The sequence below is a fragment of the Lepidochelys kempii genome, chromosome 3, assembly GCF_965140285.1.
Source record: "Lepidochelys kempii isolate rLepKem1 chromosome 3, rLepKem1.hap1, whole genome shotgun sequence".
Lineage (NCBI taxonomy): Eukaryota > Metazoa > Chordata > Testudines > Cheloniidae > Lepidochelys > Lepidochelys kempii.
Window position 1 is genome coordinate 1,251,137 of NC_136382.1, and position 27,005 is coordinate 1,278,141.

The 27,005-nt window shown below is 61.7% G+C and overlaps 2 protein-coding genes across 5 annotated transcripts in view; one reads left to right on the top strand and one right to left on the bottom strand.

Annotated features, from left to right (window-relative positions):
- SLC5A6 (solute carrier family 5 member 6) overlaps nt 1–15,103 on the top strand; it is a 34,365-nt gene extending 19,262 nt beyond the window's left edge. For all 4 annotated transcript variants that reach the window (XM_078852000.1, XM_078851999.1, XM_078852001.1 and 1 more), the window contains 11 exons: nt 19–173; nt 587–727; nt 1,092–1,221; nt 2,493–2,581; nt 2,703–2,815; nt 3,142–3,209; nt 4,791–4,877; nt 5,210–5,397; nt 5,795–5,898; nt 6,897–7,018; nt 13,367–15,103. In XM_078852000.1, the coding sequence (XP_078708126.1) occupies nt 19–173; nt 587–727; nt 1,092–1,221; nt 2,493–2,581; nt 2,703–2,815; nt 3,142–3,209; nt 4,791–4,877; nt 5,210–5,397; nt 5,795–5,898; nt 6,897–7,018; nt 13,367–13,549 (1,380 nt within the window). In that variant the 3' untranslated portion in view covers nt 13,550–15,103. The remainder of the gene's footprint in view (nt 1–18; nt 174–586; nt 728–1,091; nt 1,222–2,492; nt 2,582–2,702; nt 2,816–3,141; nt 3,210–4,790; nt 4,878–5,209; nt 5,398–5,794; nt 5,899–6,896; nt 7,019–13,366) is intronic.
- A 7,363-nt stretch (nt 15,104–22,466) lies between these two features.
- TCF23 (transcription factor 23) lies at nt 22,467–26,434 on the bottom strand. Its single transcript, XM_073335067.2, has 3 exons — nt 25,920–26,434; nt 23,971–24,249; nt 22,467–23,449 (listed from the first exon to the last, which is right to left on the bottom strand). The coding sequence occupies exons 1-3, from the start codon at nt 26,160–26,162 to the stop codon at nt 23,303–23,305; spliced, it is 669 nt and encodes a 222-aa protein (XP_073191168.1). The 5' UTR covers nt 26,163–26,434; the 3' UTR covers nt 22,467–23,302.
- Between the last annotated feature and the right edge of the window lie 571 nt (nt 26,435–27,005).

The window sequence follows — 27,005 nt, forward strand, 5'->3', positions numbered from 1 at the left end:
GCCCCGTTCCTTCCACAGGGCGGGCTGAAGGCCGTCATATGGACTGACGTCTTCCAGACGCTGGTGATGTTCGCAGGGCAGCTGGCCGTCATCGTGGTGGGCACTGTCAAGGTGGGCGGCATGGGGCGGGTCTGGCAGCTGGCAGCTGATCAGGGGAAGATCTCTGGAATCGAGTAAGTGGAATCTTGGAGACCCCCCCCCCCCCGCTGGCTCCCCCGGGTCCCCGGCTGTCACACCCTGTAACCTCTGCCTAGTCCCCCAGGCTGGCTGCCTTGGGAGCTGCCCACTCAGCCCTGGTTAATGGGGTGGTGGGGAGAACCCAGCCCACTCCCATTGGACCTGCCTGCGCTGCGGGTCAGGAAAGGCCCCGTGGGGCGCTAGACAAGCCATGGCCAGATGCAGACCCCACTTTGTGCAGGAGAAACGGTCCCGTAGAGCAGAGCCCAGGGACCTGCCCTGCCCTGTAGCCGTGGGGAGCAGCCGCACTGTGCTCCCAGCCCCCGAGTGCTTGGTAGGGGCCGGGACCCATCACTCCCAGCCCCACACGCCCAGATTCCAGCACTTGCCCATCTGTGTCTCACTGCAGCCTCAGCCCCGACCCCTTTGAGCGTCACACCTTCTGGACCCTGGCCGTCGGGGGCGTCTTCATGATGCTGTCGCTGTACGGCGTGAACCAGGCCCAGGTGCAGCGTTACCTCAGCTCCCGCACTGAGCGGGAGGCCGTGCTGTGAGTATGGGGGGCGCAGGGAGCCTGCAGCCGGGCAGAGTCCCACCAGCGGGCTGGCCAGCCCCGCCGGGCCGCGGGCAGCTCACCACTGTGTAGCAGTGGGGGACAGCTGGGAGGTGCTCTGTGCGGGCTCCACTCTCCTCCAGTGGGGCAGGAACCCCACCAGCCAAGGCCTTCAGAGTCCCCTCTGGCCCCTATAGCCTGCCAAGCCCGTCAGGGCTGTGCCCGGGGAGCACTGGGACCATCAAGACCCCGGCATCTTCCCAGTGCTGGGCCCGGCTCCTGCTGGCGAGGCGCTCTGGCGAGCCGGTCGCAGGGGTTCCTGCCTGCACGCACCCCTGTAACACGCCCTCGTCCCTCACAGCTCCTGCTACGCCGTGTTCCCCTGCCAGCAGGTGGTTCTGTGCCTCAGCTGCCTGACGGGCCTTGTCATGTTCGCCTATTACCAGGAGCATCCGCCCACGGCAGCCCAGAGCCAGGCCTCCTCGGACCAAGTGAGTGCTGGGCTGGGCTGGGCTGGGATCGACCCCCTGGCCTAAAGCCAGGGCTGGGGCCCACGGTCCCTGTCAAGGTTCCTTCCCCACTCTGAACTCTAGGGCACAGATGTGGGGACCTGCAAGAAAGACCCACTAAGCTTATTCTGACCAGTTTAGGTTAAAAACTTCCCCAAGGTACAAACTTTGCCTTGTCCTTGAACCCTATGCTGCCACCACCAAGCGTTTTAAACAAAGACCAGGGAAAGAGACCACTTGGAGACGTCTTCCCCCCAAGTCCTACACCCCCTTTCCTGGGGAAGGCTTGATAATAATCCTCACCAATTTGTACAGGTGAACACAGACCCAAACCCTTAGATCTTAAGAACAATGAAAAATCAATCAGGTTCTTAAAAGAAGAATTTTATTTAAAGAAAAGGTAAAAGAATCACCTCTGTAAAATCAGGATGGTAAATACCTTACAGGGTAATCGGATTCAAAACACAGAGAATCCCTCTAGGCAAAACCTTAAGTTACAAAAAGACACAAAAAGAGGAATATTCATTCCATCCAGCACAGCTTATTTTACCAGCCATTAAACAAAAGGAAATCTAACGCATGTTCTAGCCAGATTACTCACTAACTTAACAAGGGCTGCATTCCCGATCTGTTCCTGGCAAAAGCATCACACAGACAGATCCTTTGTGTCCCCCACTGCCCCCCTCCAGATTTGAAAGTATCTTGTCCCCTCATTGGTCATTTTGGGTCAGGTGCCAGCGAGGTTACCTTAGCTTCTTAACCCTTCACAGGTGAAAGGGTTTTGCCTCTGGCCAGGAGGGATTTTACAGCACTGTATGCAGAAAGGTGGTGACCCTTCCCTTTATATTTATGACAGTCCCCTAGTCTGCAAGAGCACTGGGCAGCTTTCTTCCTTGCATGTAGATGGCCCCTCGGCCTTGCTCCCATTGGGGCCCCATGGGCTCACTGCTAGAAGGGAAACCTTCCCAGTGGCCCGATGCCCGCCTGAGTCAGCAGAGAGCCTGCAAAGACAGCTCTGGGCAGGGGAACGGCACTGCGTAGCCCCAGGGCGTTAACTCTGAAACCCAAGGATGGTGGCTCTGAGTGATGGTGACGCTGCTAGCGACGGTGCTGCTGATTGTTTTCATGTGCTCTCCCTTCCCCTGGATGCCCCTGGCCTCTCACCCACACCCCCCCGGCCAACCAGTGCCCTGACCTCCTGTGCCCTCTCCCATCCCCTGGTTGGTGCCCTGACCAGCTTCCTGCCTTTGCAGCTGGTTCTGTACTTCGTCATGGACGTCCTGAAGGACCTGCCTGGCCTGCCTGGCCTCTTTGTCGCCTGCCTCTTCAGCGGCTCCCTGAGGTGAGTGCCCTGTGCCCGGGCAGCGCCCAACACCAGGTGCGGAGAGTCCCCTGAGTCCAGGCTGGGGGTGACGGGAGCAGGCCCCTCCCAGCCGGCCCCAGCTCCTCTCTCTGCCTTGCAGCACGATTTCCTCGGCCTTCAACTCCCTGGCCACGGTGACCATGGAGGACCTGATCCACCCCTACTTCCCCGGCCTGCGGGAGTCCCGGGCCACGCTGCTCTCCAAGCTGCTGGGTGAGTTGCGCTCCCTATTGGGGGTCCGTGCCACACTCCTGGGGGGAGGGGTGTCCTCCCAGCCCCTTGATCCGCTGCCAGGTCCCAGTAGCCATGCAAAGAAAGACCAACGCTGCCATGAGCCAGCCCCAGGGCAGGCAGGTCTGTGGGAGCTCTTCCCCATCTGGATCTGCTTCCCCAGCTCTGCCAGTGCCCTCTAGTCCTGACCTGCAGCCCCTGCTGCCCCAGGCTCCTGCTTGTGCCCTGCCCCGGGGCAGGTGGTTGTATTGAGTGATGCTGGTTGGGATGCTTGCAGCTTCTAACCCCCTTTTCCTCCCCATCCCCAGCTCTCAGTTATGGTCTGCTCTGCCTGGGGATGGCCTACCTCTCCTCCATGATGGGCCCCATGCTGCAGGTAGGACCTGGCCCCTCGGGACTCTCAGCCCGGAGGGGGTGTGGGGGGGAGCTGGTGTTCTGGCCACTTGTCAAAGGACTTTGTGCTCAGATTCATAAACTCCTGGGCTTCAAGGCCAGAAGGGCCCATAGAATCATAGAATATCAGGGTTGGAAGGGACCTCAGTAGGTCATCTAGTCCAACCCCCTGCTCAAAAGCAGGACCCATCCTGATCCTCCAGTCAGACCTGCCCACTGCAGCCCCCAGAACCGCCTCCCGCCCCTGCAATAGACCCAGAGCCTCTGGCTGAGTCACTGATGTGCTCAAATTAGGATGTAAAGACTTCACATGACAGAGATTCCACCATTCACAGTAGTTCAAACCAGCGAGTGACCTGGACCCCAGGCTGCAGAGGGAGGCGAAACCCCCCCAGGGTCTCTGCCAACCTGACCTGGGGAAAATTCCTTCCTCGCCCTAAATCCAGGGATCAATTAGACCCTGGGCATGTGGGTGTGACCCACCAGCCAGACAGCTGGGGAAGAATTACATAAGAAACATAAGAATGGCCCTACTGGGTCAGACCAAAGGCCCATCTAGCCCGGTATCCTGTCTACCGACACTGGCCAATTCCAGGTGCCCCAGAGGGAATTAACAGAACAGGTAAACACCAAGTAATTCTCTGCAGCAACTCAGAGCCCTTCCCCCGCAGTGCCCCATCACCGGCCGTTGGGGAGATTTGCTGCTAGCGGTCGCAGATCAGCTCCATGCCATCGCAGGCAGCCCCATCACACCACCCCCTCCATAAACTGATCACGCTCAGGCTGGAAGCCAGTTCGGGGTTTTGCCCCCACTGCTCCCCTTGGGCGGCTGCTCCAGAACTTCACTCCTCTGGTGGTGAGAAACCTCCATCTAATTGCAAGTCTGAACGTGCTGATGGCTAGTCTCTAGCCGTGTGTTCCTGTGCCCCTTCAATAACCCCTCCCCCAGCCCGGTGTTGATCCCTGGGGTGGATTTGGAGAGAGCAATCCCATCTCCCCTCGGCCTGCGTCTGGTCACGCTAAACAAGCCGAGCTCGTTGAGTCTCCTCCCGTAAGGCAGGTTCTCCATTCCTCCGATCAGCCTCGTCGCCCTTCTCTGCACCTCTTCCAGTCTGGATTCATCGTCCTTCCCCGTGGCAGAGCAGCCCTGCCCACAGTGCTCCGCTGAGGGCTCACCAGTGCCTGGTAGAGTGATACTAACTCTGCCCGTCTCTCCGGGAAATCCCTCGCCTGATGCACCCTAAAACTGTGTTAGCCTTTTTCACGGTCGCATCACACTGGCGGCTCATAGTCCCCCTGTGATCGACCCCTGCACCCGGGTCTCTCCTCCTCCCTTGCTTCCAAGGGAGACGTCCCCAGCGCACTGTGCCTTGTGTAACGGTACCAGCACGTCCCTGTCTCTTGGCCTGTGCCTCTGAACGCCCGGCAGGTGCCCTAAGAGGTTTGCTCCTGGTGCGTGTCTTCCCCCAGCCTGTGTGTTGCAGCCTGAGGCAGGGATCCCAGCTGCCCTCTGTCCCGGGGGGCTGCGCCCTGGCTGCAGGGGTGACATGCTCTCTACCCACAGGCTGCCATCAGCATCTTCGGCATGGTGGGCGGTCCGCTGCTGGGACTCTTCTGCCTGGGGATGTTCTTCCCGTGTGCCAATCCCACCGTGAGTCTCTCTCCCTCCTGGACCCCTCCCTAGGGTCTTTGGGCCCCTGCCCCTTGCTGGGCCTGCCTCCGTCCCCCTTTGGTCCTGGCCTCCGAGCTGGGCTGGGAGGAGCGCAGCAGGCCTGGTACTGGCCAGGCCCCAGCTGCTGTGAATCGCTGAGCTCCGCTACAAATGACACGCCACGGGGGAAACTGAGGCTGTGCCCAGCGGGGAGATGGATTCAGCTGGGGCATGGCCCCTCTGCCGGCTGGGCTGGGGTCTCAGTGCCCCTCGGGGTCAGGGAAGGCCCCGGAGCTGCATGGGCTGCCCTTGACTGTTGTTCCCGCGTGCAGGGTGCGATCACCGGGCTGGCAGCTGGGCTGGCCATGGCTTTCTGGATCGGCATTGGGAGCCTGGTGTCCAACCTGCAGGCGGCCCCCTCGGTCCCGGCGCTGTCCAACAGCACCGACTTCCCCCAGGCCAGCAGTCTGACCACAGCCATCGCGACCACGCTGCTGACCTCGGCCCCGGCCCCCAGGCGGTGAGTGGGGGGAGCCGTGCTGCGGGGGGAGTCTGGCCCCAGCCCTTCCCTGAGCATCTTGGCCATGGGGGAGGGTGCTGGGGACAGGGCTCTGGTACCAGCCAGGCGCAGGGGAGGGTGCTGGGCCCTGGCTGGAGGCTGCTGGGAGACAGAAGGAGCATCCCCCGGCGGGGCGAAGGGTCGTTGGGCCGGAGCTGGTGGGTCCAGGCTGCCTTGGGGGCTCCGAAGCGCAGCCGCAAACCGGCCAGGGCCTGTTAACATCCTGCCAGGCTGCAGACGCAGGTGCGCGGGGTCCTGGGCCTGCGGAGGGAGCAGAGGCGTCCAGTGGCAGCTGGAGCCCGCGGCTTGTGTGCCAGGCCTCCGGCTGCCCCCTAACCCGGCTGTTCCTCCCCCGCAGCCTCTCGGGCCTCCAGAAGTTCTACAACCTGTCGTACATGTGGTACAGCGCCCACAACTCCTCGACCGTCATCCTGGTGGGCCTGCTGGTCAGCCTGCTCACGGGTACGTGCCCTGGGAGGCCTCACGGACCCAGAGGGTCTGGCTACACCCCAGTTTTAAGCAGGCCCTGGCGTGCCAGTCCCGCAATGGGAGGGCTCCAGCCTCAGCCCGTAGCTCTGCCCCGCCGAGCCAGACGCCCGGGAGAGACGCGGCCGCTCTGCAGGGCCCCCTGCGCCCGCCAGTGCTGCAGAGACGCCAGGCAGCCTTTCCCCCAGAGCCGGTCTCGGCCCCCTGGGCGCGGCGTGGGCGGCCCTCGGCTTGCCCAGAGAAGTCGGGGTTAAGTCCCTGCTGGCCGACACCAGGGCCCCTGGAGCCAGCCTGCTCCAGGAACCAGGTCCCTGCTGTCTGTGGGTCTGTCCTGGGCTCCTGCTGTCTGCCTGGATGTGGCTGTAGCTGGTCCTAGCCCTCGATGGGGCCGTGCCCCCACCTCCTGTCTCCTACCCAAGAGCAGCCCCCAAGGGCTGGCAGCCCTGAGCCCGGCGGGTCACAGCCAGGCCCGTCGGTCAGGGACAGGACAGAAAATCCCACTCTTGGCTGGGACAGGGGGAGGGACTGGGGGTGGGAGGGGGGATGAAGGGCTCGTGGCTGCTGGCAGGAGCTCGGTTTTGGGCCCCCCGGGCTCCCTGTTAGGACAGGGGGCTGGACGCCCCTGGCAGCGCAGCCTGGGCCTGGCCCATGACCGGAGAGCAGAGGATACAGCCCAGCATGTAGTGCTGCCGCTTGGGGGGGGCGTCTGTCCTGAGGATGGGGGCTGCGGCCTGCTCCAGGCACAGCTGTTGGGTGCCGTGGGGCTGCGGGCTCCTGGCCTTGGCTGGGCTGGGCTCAGTAGCCCCCGGGGAGGGCAGGGAAGGAGAGAATAGACCCAACCCTGCCTCCCCTGGCCTGGGGAAGGGCAGGCTGAAGTGCGGACGTAGGGCCAGGCCTGGCACTGGGAGCAGGACAGTTGGAGGGGTGAGGAGGGCCCGTGTAACCCGCTGTGCTCTGTCCCTCTGCCCGGGCAGGCCCCACCAAGGGAGCGACCGTGAACCCGCGCACCATCTACCCCGTGCTGCCCCAGCTGCTGTGCTGCCTGCCCCAGAGGTACCGGGAGCAGCTGAGCTGTGGGGTCGGCCGCTCCGTGGAGGTGAGTGCGGCAGGGCAGTGCAGGCCGGGACCCCAGTTACTGGCCCTGCCCGGCGAGGCACCCCTGGCGCCCCCCACGGTTCCATAGGGTTCCCACCTGACACCCCGTCGTCGCCGGGCACTGAGCCCCTGTCGGGGGGGCTGGGCGCCAGCAGGGGCTGGTTGGCGGCTCTGTCAGAGGCGGGCAAGTGGCACCGCAGGCCTGGGGCTGGGCGCGGCCGGGGGCGCTTGGCTGGTCCTGGCTTCCCAGGGGAATTGGTTCCAGACTAGGCCCCGTGGCAGCTCTGTCTCCCGCCCTGGTGGGGGCCTGAGGACAGAGCTGTCGACCTCCATCCCCACCCTGGAGCTTTCGGCTCCGAGATCCCAGGCGCGCCCCAGAGGGAAGGGCCGAGACCTTGAACCTGACCTGATGCCTGTGGGCAGCCAGCCTAGGGGGCGGCGGGCAGGTGGGCCGTGCTGGCAGGAGCCGTGGTGCAGAGGCTGAGCAAGCTGGAGTCCCCGCGGGCCCCCTGCCCAGGTGTGTCGCGTTGCTGTAATGCAGAGGGGGGGCTGAAACGTGAATAACTGGGGCGGGGTCTCCTAGCCATGGAGGGGGTGGGGAGCGTTCAGCAAGGGGCAGGTCAGAGCGCTCGGGGGCTGTCACCCCTCACCCTGCGCCCTGGAGCTCCCAGCCTGCCGGTCACGCACCCAGCAGCCTGGCTGCAGCCCCTCTCGTGCTCACAGGCCAGGTGGCCCTGTCCCAGACTGCCAGCCCCCCAGCTCTGGGCTCTGTACAACCGCTGGGAGGAACCCCCTTTAGTGCGACAGGCCCCCCACGTCGGGCTCTGGGGCTAGGCCCTCTGGCCCCACCACCTCCCGGCACCACCCCTCTGAGCCTCCAGCACGCCTGTCTCTGCCATGGGCCCCCTCAGGGAGCCCCCTCGCCCTGGGCCCCCAGGGCCGCCCTCCCAGAGGGGGCAGCACCTCCCCGATCTGTAGCCAGCAGTGACTCAGCCAGCGTCACACCAGAGGTTTGAGCATCTGGACCCAGCCAGGCCGTTCTCAGGGGCCTTGGGCCTGGCCAGTCTCAGCCCCGGCTAGCTGGGTCTGTCCCTGTCCCCGTGGGCCCAGGCTGCTGCTTATAGAATCATAGAATATCAGGGTTGGAAGGGACCTCAGGAGGTCATCTAGTCCAACCCCCTGCTCAAAGCAGGACCAATCCCCAATTAAATCATCCCAGCCAGGGCTTTGTCAAGCCTGACCTTAAAAACCTCTAAGGAAGGAGATTACACCACCTCCCTAGGTAACGCATTCCAGTGTTTCACCACCCTCCTAGTGAAAAAGTTTTTCCTAATATCCAACCTAAACCTCCCCCACTGCAACTTGAGACCATTACTCCTCGTTCTGTCATCTGCTACCATTGAGAACAGTCTAGAGCCATCCTCTTTGGAACCCCCTCTCAGGTAGTTGAAAGCAGCTATCAAATCCCCCCTCATTCTTCTCTTCTGCAGACTAAACAATCCCAGCTCCCTCAGCCTCTCCTCATAAGTCATGTGTTCCAGACCCCTAATCATTTTTGTTGCCCTTTGCTGGACTCTCTCCAATTTATCCACATCCTTCTTGTAGTGTGGGGCCCAAAACTGGACACAGTACTCCAGATGAGGCCTCACCAATGTCGAATAGAGGGGAACGATCACGTCCCTCGATCTGCTCGCTATGCCCCTACTTATACATCCCAAAATGCCATTGGCCTTCTTGGCAACAAGGGCACACTGCTGACTCATATCCAGCTTCTCGTCCACTGTCACCCCTAGGTCCTTTTCCGCAGAACTGCTGCCGAGCCATTCGGTCCCTAGTCTGTAGCGGTGCATTGGGTTCTTCCGTCCTAAGTGCAGGACCCTGCACTTATCCTTATTGAACCTCATCAGATTTCTTTTGGCCCAATCCTCCAATTTGTCTAGGTCCCTCTGTATCCTATCCCTGCCCTCCAGCGTATCTACCACTCCTCCCAGTTTAGTATCATCCGCAAATTTGCTGAGAGTGCAATCCACACCATCCTCCAGATCATTTATGAAGATATTGAACAAAACCAGCCCCAGGACCGACCCCTGGGGCACTCCACTTGATACCGGCTGCCAACTAGACATGGAGCCATTGATCACTACCCGTTGAGCCCGACAATCTAGCCAACTTTCTACCCACCTTATAGTGCATTCATCCAGCCCATACTTCCTTAACTTGCTGACAAGAATACTGTGGGAGACCGTGTCAAAAGCTTTGCTAAAGTCAAGAAACAATATATCCACTGCTTTCCCTTCATCCACAGAACCAGTAATCTCATCATAAAAGGCGATTAGATTAGTCAGGCATGACCTTCCCTTGGTGAATCCATGCTGGCTGTTCCTGATCACTTTCCTCTCATGTAAGTGCTTCAGGATTGATTCTTTGAGGACCTGCTCCATGATCTTTCCGGGGACTGAGGTGAGGCTCACTGGCCTGTAGTTCCCAGGATCCTCCTCCTTCCCTTTTTTAAAGATTGGCACTACATTAGCCTTTTTCCAGTCATCCGGGACTTCCCCCGTTCGCCACGAGTTTTCAGAGATAATGGCCAATGGCTCTGCAATCACAGCCGCCAATTCCTTCAGCACTCTCGGATGCAACTCATCCGGCCCCATGGACTTGTGCACGTCCAGCTTTTCTAAATAGAATCATAGAATCATAGAATATCAGGGTTGGAAGGGACCCCAGAAGGTCATCTAGTCCAACCCCCTGCTCGAAGCAGGACCAATTCCCAGTTAAATCATCCCAGCCAGGGCTTTATCAAGCCTGACCTTAAAAACCTCTAAGGAAGGAGATTCTACCTAGTCCCTAACCACCTCTTTCTCCACAGAGGGCTGGCCATCTATTCCCCATGTTGTGATGCCCAGCGCAGCAGTCTGGGAGCTGACCTTGTTCGTGAAGGCAGAGGCAAAAAAAGCATTGAGTACATTAGCTTTTTCCACATCCTCTGTCACTAGGTTGCCTCCCTCATTCATTAAGGGGCCCACACTTTCCTTGGCTTTCTTCTTGTTGCCAACATACCTGAATAAACCCTTCTTGTTACTCTTGACATCTCTGGCTAGCTGCAGCTCCAGGTGCGATTTGGCCCTCCTGATTTCATTCCTACATGCCCGAGCAATATTTTTATACTCTTCCCTGGTCATATGTCCAACCTTCCACTTCTTGTAAGCTTCTTTTTTATGTTTAAGATCCACTAGGATTTCACCGTTAAGCCAAGCTGGTCGCCTGCCATATTTACTATTCTTTTGACACATCGGGATGGTTTGTCCCTGTAACCTCAACAGGGATTCCTTGAAATACAGCCAGCTCTCCTGGACTCCTTTCCCCTTCAAGTTAGTCCCCCAGGGGATCCTGGCCATCCGTTCCCTGAGGGAGTCGAAGTCTGCTTTCCTGAAGTCCAGGGTCCGTATCCTGCTGCTTACCTTTCTTCCCTGCGTCAGGATCCTGAACTCAACCAACTCATGGTCACTGCCTCCCAGATTCCCATCCACTTTTGCTTCCCCCACTAATTCTACCCGGTTTGTGAGCAGCAGGTCAAGAAAAGCGCCCCCCCTAGTTGGCTCCTCTAGCACTTGCACCAGGAAATTGTCCCCTACGCTTTCCAAAAACTTCCTGGATTGTCTATGCGCCGCTGTATTGCTCTCCCAGCAGATATCAGGAAAATTAAAGTCACCCATGAGAATCAGGGCGTGCGATCTAGTAGCTTCAAGTAGCTTGTCCCAGTGCAGCCCCCTCCTTCCAGCCGAGCCTCTATCTCCCCTCCCCCACCAGTCCCTCCTGTGTCCTCTGTCCCAGGTAGACAGGCCGCCTGGAGACTCTCTCCCAGCCTTTGTTCCCCCACCTGGGCTGGAACCAGTGGGGCAGGTCCCCCCGGCCCCTCTCTCCTCAGCCCATAGTCCTCCCACTGGCCAGAACCGGCTGGCTCCCGAGCTGGGTTGGGCCTCCCAGGCACCTGTCACTGGGTCCCCAAGCTCCAGGCTGTGTCCAGGGTCCCGGCTGCTAGGCGAAGTCACACCTGGTCCTCTGCAACCCCCCCTCTTCCACCCTCTCGTTACACACGCAGCACCCAGGGAAACTGAGGCACATACAGTGTTCATGCAAAACACAAGAAAATTCCCAACTTCGTCCCCGACCCCTACAGACTCCCAGTCCTGAATGTCCCTAAAGCCCTGTGCCCTGCAGTGCCCAGCCCTCCCCTGCACACTCAGAGCATAATACAGCTCCTTGCTCCTTTAGAGAGACCAAAGCAGAATACATCTTGTAACCCTAACCGGGGCGAATCCACCCTGCTCTTCACAAACCACCCAGAGCTGGTTTATTGTACAAATAAACAAATGATTCACAACGTAGCCAGCAGGGTAAGGGATTTTGGGCGTAAGGAATGGAGGCAGACAGTGACCAGTAAAACACAACCATCTACACTTTCCAGTGACCTGGGCTTTCTTCAAGGTGGATTTCTTACCGACCTTTCTCCTTCCCAGCCATGGCTGGCTGGCTCTCCACAGACGTGTAAGAGGCTGGTTTCTTTTGGTGAAAGCTCTTGGCCTACGCAGGTGTCTCACCTGCATTTAGTTTGCAGAGATTTCATGCCCCCTCCTCTGGCTTGAAGGACCCACCTTTCTCTGCGTGCCAGAGCCCTATTCCCTTGTGCCTGCCTAGTGCCAGGTGTCACAGATGGCAGCTGGTTTTGCCGATGTCTCCCAAAGGCCAATGACCTTGTTTCAAGAGGCCGGTTGTCTGGATGTTTTTCCCATCTCTTGCCTGAAAATGGGGCTTCCAGGTTGTGACTTCACCACACTTAATGGACATAGGAGACAGGTGGACAGTGGTGACGTTCCCTGCTGGCGGGGAAAGACCCGTTTCTCCTTTGCTAGGACACTCTGTGAAGCCCAGTGTCCATGAGTGCCCACAGTTCCTGATGGAGTGTCACGGCCGTGCAGACATTTGGTGATGCTGTTAATCACTAGTGTGCCAGGCCTTCACTAAACAACCTCACTCCATACACGGTTATAACCCAGAAATATTGGACACAATCAGGTGATCCAATTGCTTAGCACTTGATGTTCAGACCCCCTGTCTTTATAAAGTTTCTCTTTCCAGATAAAGTTTCTCTTCCCTGCTGGGAGCTTTCTCCTGCCCCGTTTGGTAGCTTGGGGCTTCGTTTGCCTGACACGTCAGTGGACCTGCATTGTCTCTGCTTGACCCTGGCCTTGGCGTAGAAGCAAAGACGCCTTCCTTTGTCTAGGGCAGACCTGTTTACCAACCCCCCTGACGTGCCTGGTTTAAACCCCCGTTAGTGTAATTCCCGTGTGTATCCATAACTCTTACTACACACCGCACGTACATCACGCAAGAACATGAACCACCAGCCAGGGACTGACCTGACCCTCACCCGTGGAGATGGCACCGGGCCAGAACTCCTCAGCCTGGCTTGCGGGTGCTGCCAGCCAGCTGTTCTCCAGGCCCGGGGCCATCTCGGGGGTCGTGTGCGGTGGAATGTGGCAAAGGGCAGACAGAGCGGGAGGTGGTGCTGGAGCCCCGGTGTCTGACCGGCTCACCTGGCGGCTGCAGGTGGCTGTTGAGACGGGCCCGAAGGAGACCTGGTCCTTGCGGCGCACAGCCAGGGAGTGGCTTGGGGGGAGCGGCCCTTCCCAACCCTGCTCTTTGGGTGCATCCCTCCAGGAAGGACTCAGCCCACTTCAGCGCATTCCCTTGGATCCATCCTCTACTCTCGGGCGAGCCAAGCGTGCCCTGGTCAGCAGGTCAAGCTAAGCCAAGGGGACGCAGGACAAGGTTGGGTGTCTGACCTCTGTCCACTGGCAGGCGGGAGCCATCCATCAGCACCTCTAGGGCGGGTTCCATCCCAGGGCCTGGTCCCAGTCCAGCTTGGGCCGGGTCCGGGACGTTCGCTCCAGGTAGCCGGCTGGAGTTTACTGCTTTCTGAGCTAGCTCAGGGCTGGGAGCTTTAACCGCTGGGCTAGAGCCGGCGGCTCAGGGTGGGGCCCTGCAGGGTGGGCAGGCGGCTGTGGGTTGGAAGGAGGAAGGGAGGCGCTGGCTGTTCCAGGCAGGAGTGGCCCCAGGATTCTGCCCAGCGCTTGGCTCGAGACCGGACCTCGAGCAGGGCCTGTCCTGAATGCTGGGAACAAAGGCAGCTGGTGGCTGGTAGGCGTAGATAGCAGGTCTGTGGTGCCAGTCTTATTTCCTGCCCCCTGAGCCCACCGGTCCACTCCCCCTGGACCAGATAGGGGCCAGTGCCTGCCAGCAAGGAAAGACCCCAGTTCCCCTCTCACGCTCGTCTCTCCCTGCGCAGGACGGGAGCTGCGAGGAGCCTGGGAGCTGTGAGGAGCCCGCGCCCTGCGCCCCAGAGAAGACCAGCAATGGGATGCTGAACGGCCCTGTCGGGGGCCTGGCCCGTGTGGAGGAGGCGGAGGGCGAGGGCTTTGCCAGGGTGGAGGGCGCTCACACCTACGTCCTGCAGGAGACGTCGCTCTGAACAGGGCCCCAGGCACCAGGGTGGGAGATGGTGTCCGGCTGCTGGGGGTGGAGCACAAAGGCCACCCTGCGAGCACCGGGCTTGCCCTGGGAACAGCCCCGCTCAGCATGCACAGTGCGAGGGGGCTACTCGTCTCACAGCTGGGCTGCTCCCCTCCTTGGGCGGGTTCCCGGGCCCCCCCACGCTGTTCCTGCTGTGGGCTCCACCCACACTCAGGCCGCAAAGTACCAAATGACCCATGGGGCTGTCTGGGGCCCAACCTGCACTACCGGAGCCCGGCTGATGGGAGTCAGGCCCCGGCCCTGCCTTGCTGGCCACTTGCCCACACATGCCCTGGGTGGCATGGGGTTAACGCTGTGATGTGCCAAGCCTGGGGGCAGGGTGGGAACCCCCTGGTTCCCAGGCCTGAGCTGGGCCTTCCTTGCACTGATGCATCAGGCGATGCTGTGAGGGGACCAGCTGGCCTTCCGTCGTGTGGGGCCACGTGCCCCGGATCAGGCCCTCATTTCTATGTGCGCTAATCTCTGGAGTCCGTCCATCCCTGCACAGGCCTCACCTGCCCATGGGGGGCGGAGGGGGTCTCTGCAGGACCCCTGGACCCCACTCATTGGCTGAGGTCTGGGCTGTCTGCCCCCAGAGCCAAGTGCCACCGGGCCCTGGGCTCGGGTCGGCTCGTGACAAGGGGGAAGCGAGGCTGTGAGCCAGTCCCTTGGGGTGCTGGCAGGTGGCTGTGTGGGCCCAGCCTGGGACGGCACCCTCCCGCTCTGGCTGGGGGGTGCTGGGATTCTGCACTACAATCTCATAGCATGCAGCGGCCCCCAGGCCAGGCTCTGCCCCAGGCTGCAGTCTGTGCTGGGGGCCGTAGTCCGCTCAGGCCCCTGCTCTGCTCGCAGGGGAGATGATGGACCAGCTGCATTCCTGGGGGCTGCAGCTCTGCCCTTGCCACCTGGGCTCGGAGCAGCCATTCCAGCCCTTGCTGGCGCCTGGTGCTGCGCCATCTTGGGCTCCCCTTTGCCTGGTGCAGAGCCCGGCCTGTGCCCCCCCGTTACCCCAGGGGTCAGTGACTGTGCTGCAGAGTAGACTGATGTGTCCCAATGCGGACCCCAGGCAGGGGTGCTCCAGCTGGGGCAGGGCAGCCGTACGCTGGTTGCCCCGCTGCGGGTACGTGGGGGTGCAGCTACAATTTGCAATGGTACCCCCTGCTGGCAGCCCCCTCCACAGCCAATGTCCCATGCTTGCAGCCTCCTGCCCCCCACTCGCAGCCCCCCACTGCCAGTGCCCCCTGCTCCCAAACACCCCACCCCTGCTCCCCACTCGAAGCCCCCTTCCCCCTGCTTGCAGCACCCCACAGCCGCCCCCCCCACCCCATCCTTGTTTCCTACCCACTGCTTGCAGCCCCCCCACAGCCAGTGCCCCCTGTTCTCAGACCCCCCACCCCCTCCTTGCCTCCAGGCCCTTCCCTGGTTCTGTTCAATGAATTGTTCTAATGGTTCGTTAATTGTCTCTAGCCCCCAGCGCCGGGGGCTGTCGTCTCAGTAAAGTGATTCTCTGTGATGACGCTGCCGTGTCGTGGTCTGGGCCCTGCTTTGCGGACCCCTCCCCACCCAACTGCAGGGAAAGGGACCCCTTCCCCCGCCTAAGACCCAGCCAGGGGTGTGCTGGCCCCCAGCGCAGGAGCTCAGGCCTGGGCGCACACAGGGATGGGGCACTCCTGAGCTCCGGGCACCTGCCAGGAATGCTGCCCACGCACATGCCCACGGGCCAGGGAGGCGGCTGCAGCCAGCAGCAGGGCTGCGTGGGGGCTGCCGGGGCTGGGCCCAGCTCTGACGGGTGGGACCAATGGTGCCAATCGGCACGGGCCGAGGCTGTCCACCCGTGTGCCCGGAGCCGGGCCAGCCCAGCATTGGGGGCTGGGGCTGGCTCTGTGGTGGCCCCGTCTCTCAGGTGGGGGTGGGCTGCTCCCCAGCCTTTGACTGTCCTGGGCTGGATGCCCCAAGCAGCAGAAGGAGCCAGTCGCGGCTCTGATGGTGCGTCAGGGCCCTTGAGGCTGCCTGAGCTCGCTGGGCAGGGCAGAAAGCCCAGGGGCTGGCGCTGTAAAGGGGCAGGGGGGACAGAGTTGGCTGGTCCCGAGAGCCTCCCCGGCAGGGAGCTGGGCACGCTAGGGGGGAGGACTGGGAGCCCATCACCTGCTGCCTTTGAAATGAGCCCAGGGGTGTGGGTTGCAAGGGGGGTGAGCCAGCCCTGGGGGTGGGGGGTAAGACGGGACCTCAGTGACCTGTAGCAAATGTTGCTGAAAAGCAACACAAGCAGGTAGAGGCCAGGCACAAAAGGAGATTAAACCAGCTAGAGCCACAAAGGGGAACAAGGAACATCCTCCAGATACATTCCAGGCGGGAGGAAGCCCAAGGACAGGGCAGGCCCATTACTCAGCGAGGGGGGAAGCAGTAAGAGCGTGGGGAAATGGCAGAGCTGCTGCGTGGCGTCTCTGTTCCGGGTTTCACCACCGTGGGTGGCGACTGGACGTCTACCAGTGAATGCCAGCGCAAAGGAGGTCGGGTCAGAGGCTAAAAGAGCCCGTGAGTCAGGCCTTGTCTACACTGGCATTTTACAGCCCTGCGACTTTCTCGCTCAGGGAGTGAAACCCCCAGCCCCCCCGCCCCCGAGCGCTGCAAGTTTCAGGGCTGCAAAGCGCCAGTGTAGACTGGCCCAGCGCTGGGAGCCGCGCAGGGGTGGGTATTTTACAGCACTGGGAGAGCTTTCTGCCACGACTACACAGCCACGTTGCTGTTGAAGACGTGTCCTTCGATGCTTTCAAGTCCTCAGGGCCGGAGGAAATTTACCCTAGAATACCCAAGGAGCTGACTGAGGAGATAGCTGAGCCATTAGCGATTATCTTTGAAAAGTCGTGGAAGACAGGAGAGATTCCCAAGGACTGGAAAAGGGCAAATCAAGTGCCAACCTATAAAAAGGGAAATAAGGACAACCCGGGGAATTACAGACCAGTCAGCTTAACTTCTGTACCCAGAAAGATAATGGAGCAAATAATTGAGCCATCAATTTGCAAACACCTAGAAGATAATGAGGTGATAAGTAACAGTCCGCATGGATTTGCCAAAAACAAATCGTGTCAAACCAATCTGAGAGCTTTCTTTGACCGGGTAACAAGCCTTGTGGGTGGGGGGCGAGGGGGAAGTGGTAGACATGGTCTATCTTGACTTTAGTAAGGCTTTTGATACTGTCTCGCATGACCTGCTCGTAAACAAACTAGGGAAATACAACCTAGGTGGAGCTACTATAAGGTGGGTGCAAAACTGGTTGGAAAATCATTCCCAGAGAGTAGTTATCAGTGGTTCACGGTCATGCTGGAAGGGCATAACGAGTGGGGTCCCGCAGGGACCGGTTCTGGGTCTGGTTCTGTTCAATAGCTTCAGTGATTTAGAGAATGGCATAGACAGTACACTTATAAAGTTTGCAGACGATACCAAGCGGGGAGGGGCTGCAAGTGCTTTGGAGGGTAGGATTAAAATTCAAAATGAGCTGGACAAACTGGAGAAATGGTCTGAAGTAAATAGGATGAAATTAAATAAGGACAAATGCAAAGTACTCCATTTAGGAAGGAACACTCAGTGGGACACGTACAAAATGGGAAATGACGGCCTAGGAAGGAGCACTGCAGGAAGGGATCTGGGGATCGTAGTGGATCACAAGCTAAATAGGAGTCAACAGTGTAACATTGTTGCAAAAAAAGTGAACATCATTCTGGGCTGTATTAGCAGGAGTGTTGTAAGCAAGACATGAGAAGTGATTCTTCTGCTCTACTCCGCGCTGATTAGGTCTCAACTGGAGTATTGTGTCCAGTTCTGGGTGCCACAGTTCAGGAAAGATTTGGAGAAAGTCCAGAGAAGAGCAGCAAAAATGCTGAAAGGTCTAGAAAACATGACCTGTGAGGGAAGATTGAAAAAACTGGGTGTGTTTATCCAGGAGAAGAGGAGACTGAGAGGGGACATGAGAACAGTTTTCAAGTACATAAAAGGTTGTTACAAGGAGGAGGGAGAAAAATGGTTCTTGTTAACCTCCGTGGACAGGACAAGGACTTACATTGCAGCCAGGGCTATTCAGGTCGGACATTAGGGAAAAGTCCGACCTGTCAGGGTGCTCAGGCGCTGGGATAAATCACCCAGGGAGGTGGTGGAACTCCATCGCTGGAGGTTTCTAAAAGCAAGTTGGACAAACACCTGTCAGGGATAGTCTAGTTTCTCAAATGCGGCCACCGTGGCTGCATGCGGCCACCAGGGGCTTTTCTTGTGGCCACAGCCTCCTGGGTGCTGCTTTGGGGGGGCCAAGCAGTGGCCCCTCCCCAAGGGCCCCCAGCAGGGGTTGGACCCTGCCCACCCCTGGAGAGACAAACAGTGGAGCAGGCAGCCACTGAGTTCCCCACCTTCCCGGAGGTGCTGGTGTCAGACTTCCACCCTGGGGCACAGGGCATCGGGCTCTATCCCCTGGGTGTGGGGCATCGAGCTGCGTCCCCCAGCTCACTACCTCCCCGTCGGCCTCCCTCCCTATCTCCCCATCCAGGGCTTAATTTGTCTCCAGGCTTACCCGGGCTGAGGCAATCTGCTGAGAAAAGGGATACTTCTATGTTCGTTAATATCACTTTTCACAGCAGACTTAGTAGCTAGCTGGAGGCTGTGAAAAGTGATGTAAACGTACAAGAATCACTTTTCACAGCAGCAGAGTTACTAGCCAGCAAAACTAAACCAAAAAGAATCAAAAGAAAGAACAACAAAAAAGACAAGAGTGTGCAAAGCACCTTCTTTGTGTCTACTCTGTTTAGGTCCAGTAAAGCATAGAGACAATTGTATGTTATTTTTATTACTGAGTCAGCAAAAAAAGCCCTAGATAAATAAGTCACCAGGATTTGGACACGTATCTGTGCACATTTGTTTGGTTGTCCTAAAGTTAATGGCACTCTGAGGCCACCAGAAAATGTGTTGGGAGATCCCCTAGTTAATCCTTCGTCCCACCCTGAGTGCAGGGGACGGGGCTCGGTGACTCTCGAGGTCCCTCCGGGCCGGTGAAGGGCTGCGCCTGCTTCTGGTGCTGGCTTCTGCCAGCCTCACTGAGCTGCCCCGGGGGTGCGGGTGAGCGAGTGCCAGGTTCTGCCCTGCCCCACCTGTTGTGCATGGCACACAATGGGAATTTGCCCCCCAGCTCTCATGTGGGTCGGTGTCAGCTACCCCAGCCCTTCACCGGTGAGCCTGAGGCCCCCCCACTCCAGTGCATCACAAGGCCAAGCCCCCCAGCCCGCCCAGCCTGCAAGACCCCACCCCTTCTAGCAGGCCATTCTGAGCGCTTTCCTGAGGCTCTCCCTGGGGGGCAGGGGCTCCCCTAAGTCCTGTGGCTACCCCTGCAGCCCGGGTCCAGCTGCACCCTGTGCTGTCTGCTGATGCCAGGCCCTCTCCGAGGGGCAGCTGGGCGTTCCCCCGCCTTGCCAGCCTTTCTCTCTGCCTTGCCTTGGAGCTGTCCTGTGCCGCCCAGCAGCAGGGACCCCAGCTGTGCTCCCAGCCCCCCTCGCTGCCCTGGGACAGCCAGGCTGCAAATACACTGGGGGCTCTTATCTGTAGAGCAGGAAGTGCCCCCTCCCCACACCTCCAGCTGTTTTCACAGCCCCCTCCCCCCTTCCGGCCCACGCTGTGGTTCCTAGCACAGCCCGGCCCAGCCCGGGGCTCACGTGTGCAGTGGGGAGCAGAGCCCTTGCTGAGCTGGAGCCAGGGGTGCCGGCTACTGGGCTGGGAGTGCCCGGGGCTGGGCTGGCACAATGCAGTGGGCTTGGGCATGGCTGTGGGGCAGGTAGGGTTACCACCTTTGAGCTTCAAAAAACCCAGCCCCACCAGGGAACCCTGCCCTCCCCCAGCAGCCGCGCCTAGCGAGGTAACACAGCTCGGCACGCCTGAGGGCGCATGGCAGTGACTCAATCCCGCACGGCCGCTCGCATGGCGGGGGGCAGCCAGCCGCTGCCTGGCCCCCAGGCTGCTCGGGCATCGCCTGGCCTGTGGCCGTGGGAAGAGAAGGCCCCAGACCTTTCACACTGGCCAGCCCGGCGCACGGGGAGACACGACGCTGGAGCCCGGTGGTTCTCAAATGTTTTGTATTGACACAGGAAGCCTCTGAGTGCGCCCAGCCCCCTAGAAATCAAAGACACAAACCCTGCCGTCCCGCCTGGCCGGGGTGGGGTCACAGCGCACGACCCCCGCTGGAGAACGCTGCTTTGGCCCCATGTCAAACAGCCCAGCACAGGCCGGTCTTTTCCTGGCAACTGCAAATCCCTAAAAAACTGGGCCAGGCCGGTCAAATCCCGGCCAGGCAGTAACCCCAGGGCTGGGTCGTGGGGGAGGGCTGGGGTGGGGGGGTCACTGCATGCACAGAGCTGGGCCCTGAGTGCCAGGGTCTGGGCACGGCAGAACTGAACCCGTGGCCAAGGGCAGCCCCTTTCCAGACATGAATGGGGGGGTGATTTGTCCTGGCCCCTAGGCAGGCTCCAGCTGCCAGAGGCTGAAGCTCCAACCCCCGCCCCCCCAACACCCTGCAGGACCAAATGCCCCCCCCCCCGCATTTGCTCAGCAGCATGGGCCCCGTCTGTCCGTCCCTCCATTCGTCCAGACCCCTAGCCCAGCCTGTGGACGGGGAGACCAGGTGTCTGAGGCAGCTGCATCCAGCCATCCCCACCGAGGGGGCCCCCCGGCTCTGCTCCCAGTGGCTCCTTGCTGAGAGCCGGGGGCACGCAGGGCTGGCACAGGGCTGGCTGGGGTGCAGTGCTCCCCAGGCCCCAGCTGTGCTGCGAAGGACCCCCCCTTCCCGGCAGAAGCAGCTGAGCGGAGGAGAAGGCAGCCTCGTTAGTGAGCGGGACGCTGTCCAGGTGCCGGACAGATTTACGGCCCTAGCCTTGGCCCTGGCCTCTTTCCCATGGAGCTGGGTTGCTGGTTCCTCTCACTGCACCGGCAGCTCCTCCAGAGCCTCCCACCCGCAGCACCAGGAGTCGGCTGCCTGGCTGGGCCAGGTCCCCCCTTTCGCTGGGCCGGGCCCGGCTGCACCCCAGCTGTGCATTGGCCCAGCCCCCCATGGGGGCAGGGAGCGCCCGGAGGACAGAGCCCAAGCGTTGGGTTGCACAAGGAAGGAGGTGGTGAATAATCCAGAGACACCATGTGCAGTGCGGGGCCCTCCCCTGCCAAGGAGAGAGCAGAGCGGGGGGGTCAGCAGAGGGCAACACGGGCTGGAAAATCTCTGCTGTGCAGAGACAGATAATTGGGCTTGTTGCCTTCCAGGGGGACAGAGAAGGGATGTGCTACAAGTCTGTAAAACCAGGACGCTCAGAGAAGGCAGATTCTGCTCTCCAAACCCCACAGCACAAGGCTAAGGGGACCATCAAGGACATTCAAAGGGAATAATGCAGACTTGGTTACATGCTGCACAATTAGCCTGTGGAACTCACTGCCACAGGAAGTTGTGAGGCAAGTATCTGGCAAGATTCAAAGAGGGGCTGCCTCTGGCTCACAGGACTCTCCAGCACCGGTGTAAGTGAGAGTCACTGTTTGGAAGGCAGTGGTTGAAACCTGCTCACTCTTTAAGAGCTGATTCTTCTGAGTGCTGGGAAATTCCCGTGTCTCAGCTTGGCCGGAGAATGGCTGTGCTCAGGGGCCCCGCGGTAGGCCCTGTGGTCCCAGCAAGGGGACCCAGAGATTTAGGGACACCCCAACACGGCCACATTTGGTAACATGCCTGGCACACACCTGGGGCTGAGACTGGCTGATCTCACCGCGGGGCCTGGTTTCAGCTGCTGCCCCCTATGGCCCCTCTGGGAAACAGGCAAGGCTGGGGGAGCCACCAGCAGTCCCTTGTGCCTGTTCCCAGGCAGGCTGCGGCCACTGAGCCCACCCGGGTGGCACCCAAGCCCTGCAGGCCGGAGTCCTGCCCTGGCAGCTCTTGGCCAGGCTGTGCTGTGTGTGGTCGGTTTTCCAGGGAGCAGTTCCTGCTTCTGGCACTGCCAACTCCAGAGCCAGTCGCCCGGGAGAAGAGCAGGGCTGCGAGAAAAGGCAGCTGAAAGATGCAAGGAAGGGGCTGCGGCCAGGGGAGATCCCTGTGCCCCATGCTCCTCTCCACACCCTGAACCCCGGGCACGAGAGTGAGCGACGCCAGGCCAGGAGCTGCGGAGGGGTCCGAGCACCCAGAAGGGCACCCACACTGGCACGCAAGTCCTGGGCCAGGGACCAAGGCAGCACCTGGCCGCTGACCTCCCGAGAAACAGGAACTCGCCTTTATCGTGGAAAATAAACCCAGCCAAGCGCTTCCCGCACAAACTCCTCCAGGCCAGGCGAACCCAGCGCCCCCCAACGCTGCGCCCCCTGCAGCAGGCTGGTCCGTGGGGGAGGGGCTCTGCAGGCGTGTTGGACACTAGAAAACATTTACTGCCAGGGCCTTTCACAATAGCTGCAGCAGACCTCAGCGCGCCCCCACCCACGACCGCGAGCCGTGCCCAGACCACATGGGGCAGGTACAAATCACACCATACAGCAAAACACGCAATGGCTGGAGCTCTGTTTTGCCCTGGTTCAAATGTAAATCCTGCTGCGCCCGTAAACCCTGGGGGTGCTACGGGCCCACCGTGCATGGGCGGGAGGAGGGTTAGTGGTGCGGGGAGGGGGCGTTTGCCCGTAAGGCACCCACTTTAATAGCCAAACCGCTCGAAGGTCCCCATGCCGGGGCACTGGCTTGAGTCAGGCACATAGTGCTGGGCAGGGCTTGGGGCGATCCCCCCATTAATGCTCTCCAAGCCACATGCACAGGGAGTGTCCCGGATGCCCGTCTGCACTGCAGGGGCGGTCGGGCTCCCAAGGGCACTGAGATGGGACCAAGGCTCAGTGCAGCCCATGCTGTGGGTGGGCACATGGCAGGGTCAGCACTCGACCTGAACTCGGCCTTAAGAGCACTTCGGGGCAGCCAGTGAAACCCCAGCTTCAGGCCTCGAGTGGCTCCTGCTTAGAGACCAGGGAGACCTTCACGGGGCAGATTAACTGCAGCTGCCACGGTGGGTTTCTGGGACCTCCCCTGTGCAGCGCCTGGCACTGACCACTGTGAGAGCCGGGACTACGGGCGAGGTGGCTCCTGGCTCGGATCCCATCCCTACATGCTCCGGCGATCCGGCCAAGGCTACCAGCTGCATCCGTGAGAACAGAACCCAGGAGTCCAGATGCCCAGGACGAGACCGTGCTGCCCGTCAAACCCGGATCACACAGCGTGGGCTGGAATGTGGGTCGAGGACCATGGCAAGGGCTGGGCAGGGCACGCTGTGATGTGGCTCCCACCTGCTTTCTGGCCTGAGGCCTTCCTCCTCCCCCATCTCTTCCCTCCTCTTCCTCTCGGCCTGGGAGCCCAGCTGTCTCCCCGCAGGGAGGGGATCAGTCCATTGCCTGCGTTCCACTGATGGCCAGGCTGGGTCGGCTGAGAGCTGGGGCAACAGGGGCCAGCAGAGACCCCGAGGAGGGCTGGAGCCAGTGAGAGGAGGCGGTGCCAGCCGGGGCAGCCAGGGCCGGTGCACTTGGCTGCTGCTGCCAGGGGTCTGGGAGATCAGAGATGAGGCGAGTCCGGGCCAACCCTGCAGAGTGCTGGGGTCCCTTGGGGCGCAGGCAGCCGGCTCGGCCAGCCCCGGGCTCGGTTCCATGCAGGAAGCCGGAGCCCTGGGCTGCAGGCTGGGAGGTGTCACAGGGCTGCCCCGCTGGCCTCCGGGCTGCCCCCCTCGCAGCCCCTCCTCATCCTGCTGCTGGGGGCTGCGGGGGCAGCTGCAGGCAGGTCAGCAACATCCGCTCCCCAGGCTCCAGCGTAGAGACGGGACCGCATGGGCCATTTCTGCAAGACACAGCGGCAAGGGCTCTGCAGTGGGACCACGTGCCCGGCTGGAGGCCCCAGGAGGGAGACAGACAACCAGGGGTTGGGGAGGGCAGCTACTCCAGGCCAAATCCATGGGGCGCCCTGGGGCCTCCTGGCTCTGCATACCCAGGGGGGTCGTTCATGCCCCCAGCTGTCTCACAGGACCTGGCCCAGACACCCCCACCCGTCACTTCCCTCAGACCAGCTGCTGCCAGCCCTAATACCCCTGCCTCCTGCAGAGCTATACCCGGAAAGGGCTTTTCCTGCATTTCTGGGTGGGGGACGTCCGCGCGGGGCCTGGGGGATGGGACAGACCTGCCGTGAGCAGAGCCGGAGCTGCCTGCCCCCCTCACGCCCCTCGGCCTCCCAGCAGCACTCGAACTGGGCCGGTGTCCCGGGGCCCACCACCCTGCCAAGGGGCACAGCACGCATGGCCCTGTGCTGGCGCGAGCCAGGGACCCTGGGCAGCCCAGTGCATGCTGGGGAGCCTGGCCTGTTACCTTCATGGGGTGCAGGAAGCTGGGCGCCCTCGCCAGTGGGGCTGCCTCGGGGGGCTGCTGGCCCTGGTGCAAGGTGTGGGTCAGGTGGGCGATGTAGCTGGTGGCCAGGACGAGCACGTCCAGCTTGGAGAGCTTGGTGTCTGGCGGGACTGAGGGTAGTGCAGCCTGGAGTGCCAGGAAGGCCTGGCGCAGGGTCCGCACGCGGCTGCGCTCCCGGGCTGCATTCTCGGGGCACAGCTTCCCCGCACTCCCTCTGGGCAGAGCACAGCTGGCATGGCCCTGGGGAGAGAGACGGCACTGAGCCCGGACGCGGCCAAAGGTGTGACCTGGCCAGTCCCCAGCCCAAGAAGTGCGGGGACCACGTCTGCCCACAGAGCCAGGAGACCCTTCTGGACACCCCACGGTCCCTCCTGGGGTCCAGAGACCCTGCCTTACACCCCACAATCCCTCCTGGGGCCCTGAGACCCTGCCTGACACCCCACGATCCCTCCTGGGGCCCTGAGACCCCTCCCAACACCCCGTGGTCACTCCCAGGGCCTGGAGACTCTGCCCCAACGCCCCACAGTCACTCCTGGGGCCCAGAGACCCCATCCCTAATCTCCCTGTCTCGGCTCTATGCCTGGCCCATGAGCCCAGGACACGTGGGGACTCTCCTTGGTGACACCAGCCAGCCCTTGGTGGCCAGGCTGAGCCAGAGAACCTGGCACCTGGCAGTGCAGATGTGGGAGGCAGCACCCAGACCCTGAGCATTTGCCCCCTCCCTGGGCACCCAGCTGGGCACAGGGAAGAGCCCTGCCCTAAGCCGAGAGATGGCCCCGGCCCGGCCCCATCAGGAGCCACAAGTTGCTGCCTGCCCCTTCCCCTCCTGTCAGTGCCTCTCAGGGGCAGAGACCCGGCATGGAGAGCAGGCCACTCCCTGCAGCCTGGCTCTTCCCTGACCCTAACCTGGTCCCCACAGAGACCTCCAGCCCCCCCTGAAGCCTGCTGGGCCCTTGGCTTCCAGGATCTTTTGTGGCAGCGTTCCCTTCATCACTGTTAACTGTGCCGATTTCGGCTCCACAGAGCATCCCTGACTGCTCTCGGCTGGGGGGCCCTGCAGCCCTGCCCCTGCCCCGTTCTGGGCCCCCCGTCACATCCCCCCTCACGCTGAGCAGCCCCAGCCTTGACCCTCCCTGCCGGCCCTCATCTCCCTCGCCGCCTGCCCGCCCCTCGGCCCTGCTTGCTCCAGTGAAGTGGGTGCCCAGCCCTGGCACCGTGCCCCAGCGAGGCGCCCTTCAGTTCTCAGAGCAGCTCCCAGCCTTTTCCGGCCCCCGCTGTGCAGCCGGGCTGGCTGGTCGCTCCTGGGCCGCCCGCTGCCCACCACACCGCGGCCTGCCCTGCCCCAGCGACTGGCGCCCATGTGGTGCCCAGCCAGGGGTGCAAGGCGGGCACATCGGTACTCTGCGTGTCCAGAGTGTCCAGTCCCACCACCCTGGTGCTGCCCGGCCCTGGGTCAGCCGCCCTGGCAGCCCCAAGCTCCTCCAGTCTGTGATCGTGTGACCTGCAAACGCTGCCCCTGCTCTTCGCCCAGTCCCCCCCACGCTAGGTCGCTAACGTCTTGATTAACGGCCCCAGCCGGCGCAGAGCCCCCCACCCCACTGGGAACGGGTCCTCCCTGCCTTCAGGTTCCTCCCTTCGCCCCAGCCAGGCCGGCTGCCTTCCACCAGCCGGGGCCGTGCCCCAGGGTTTCAGAAAGTCTAAACGTAGAATGACAGCGGCTGGAGGAGCTAGGAGCCCCCCCACACCTGCGCCCTGCCCTGCTCCCCACAGTGCCCCCTGCTGGGAGGGGCTGGGGCTGGAGGAGCCAGGAGCTCCCCCCACAACCCGCAGTCCTGCCCCACTCCCCACGGTGCCCCCTGCTGGGGGTGCCGGCTGCGAGTCCCAGCTTGCACTCTCCCTCTGGTCCTTACCCTGCCTGCAGCTGGGAGGGTCCCCGTTGCGCTGTGCCACCGGCTGGGCGTGTTGGTGGCTCCCTGGCTGCTGCCCACCTCTCGCTGGCTTGCTCTCCTCCAGCCCGGGGGGAGCCTTGGTGAGCTTGGGCTGCCTCTCATCTTCCCGCCAGCCGGGGCAGAGGCTGGCCTGGGTGTGCATGTCGCCGGCCCCTGGCCAGCCATTCGCTTCCCTTCCGCTCCTGCAAAGGTGCTCTCGGCCATGCCCAGCACAGCGGTGCTGCTAGTCCCCGGGCCAGCCTGCTCCCATCGGCAGGTCTGGGCGGCTGCGCTGGCCAGGCGAGGGGTCCTGGGGAGAACTGGGAGGTGCTGCGTGCCGGGTGCCCTGCCTGCGGGGAGCTGCTGGGAGTACCCCACAGCGCTCGCTCCTTATCTGCCTCCTGGGACGTGTAAGGAGAGACGCCGCAGCTCGTTCCTGTTCGGAGCAGTATCCGGGCGAGCATCCCACGCTCCCCGGCCGCCCCCTCCTTGGCACTTTGCATGGGAGGAGAACGAGCGGCCCCGGTCGGAGCCTCCCTCCAGTTCTCCCAGGGCCTGGGCTGGGGAGCTCGGCTCTCCCCAGGGCAAGGGCACCGCCCGGTGCCACACGCCCTGTCTGTGCCTGGCCGTGCCGGGGAGCTGCAGGCGGGCTCCTGGTCCTTCGCCCCTCAGTGATGGCTGGGATGCTGGGCCTGGGCTCAGGGTCGAGTGCTTGGCGCTGCCATGTGGGGGCCCAGGACTCCATGCCCCGCCCTGGCTTCCCACTCCCAGGCTGCAACACCCGGCTCAGCCCCCCTCAGTGACCACCTGTAGCTCAGCTCTGGGCCGTGCTGCTGATTAAAGGGCAGGGTGGCGATGACGGAGCCGGGCTGCCTGCTCCAGGCTGTGCACTGGCCCCACACCGGGCGACACGCAGGGCAGGGCCCACCTGAGACTCCCAGCCCCATCTTGAGGTGCAGCATCCTCTCCCCGGGGACTCCCCTCTGTGCCCCTTCCTCGTCTCCTGCGCTCCCCGGAGCTTGCTCTCCTGGGGGGCCTGGCTCCCCCCAGCACAGAGCCGGGGAAAAC

What these genes read in the sequence shown, in the direction of transcription:
- TCF23 (XM_073335067.2), bottom strand. Translation starts at nt 26,162, where the DNA reads ATGGCCGAGAGCACCTTTGCAGGAGCGGAAGGGAAGCGAATGGCTGGC. An exon ending in CCCTCCCAGCTGCAGGCAGG is followed by an intron (nt 24,250 to 25,919) that starts GTAAGGACCAGA and finishes CTCTCTCCCCAG; the next exon opens with GGCCATGCCAGCTGTGCTCT. An exon ending in GCTTCCTGCACCCCATGAAG is followed by an intron (nt 23,450 to 23,970) that starts GTAACAGGCCAG and finishes TGTGTCTTGCAG; the next exon opens with AAATGGCCCATGCGGTCCCG.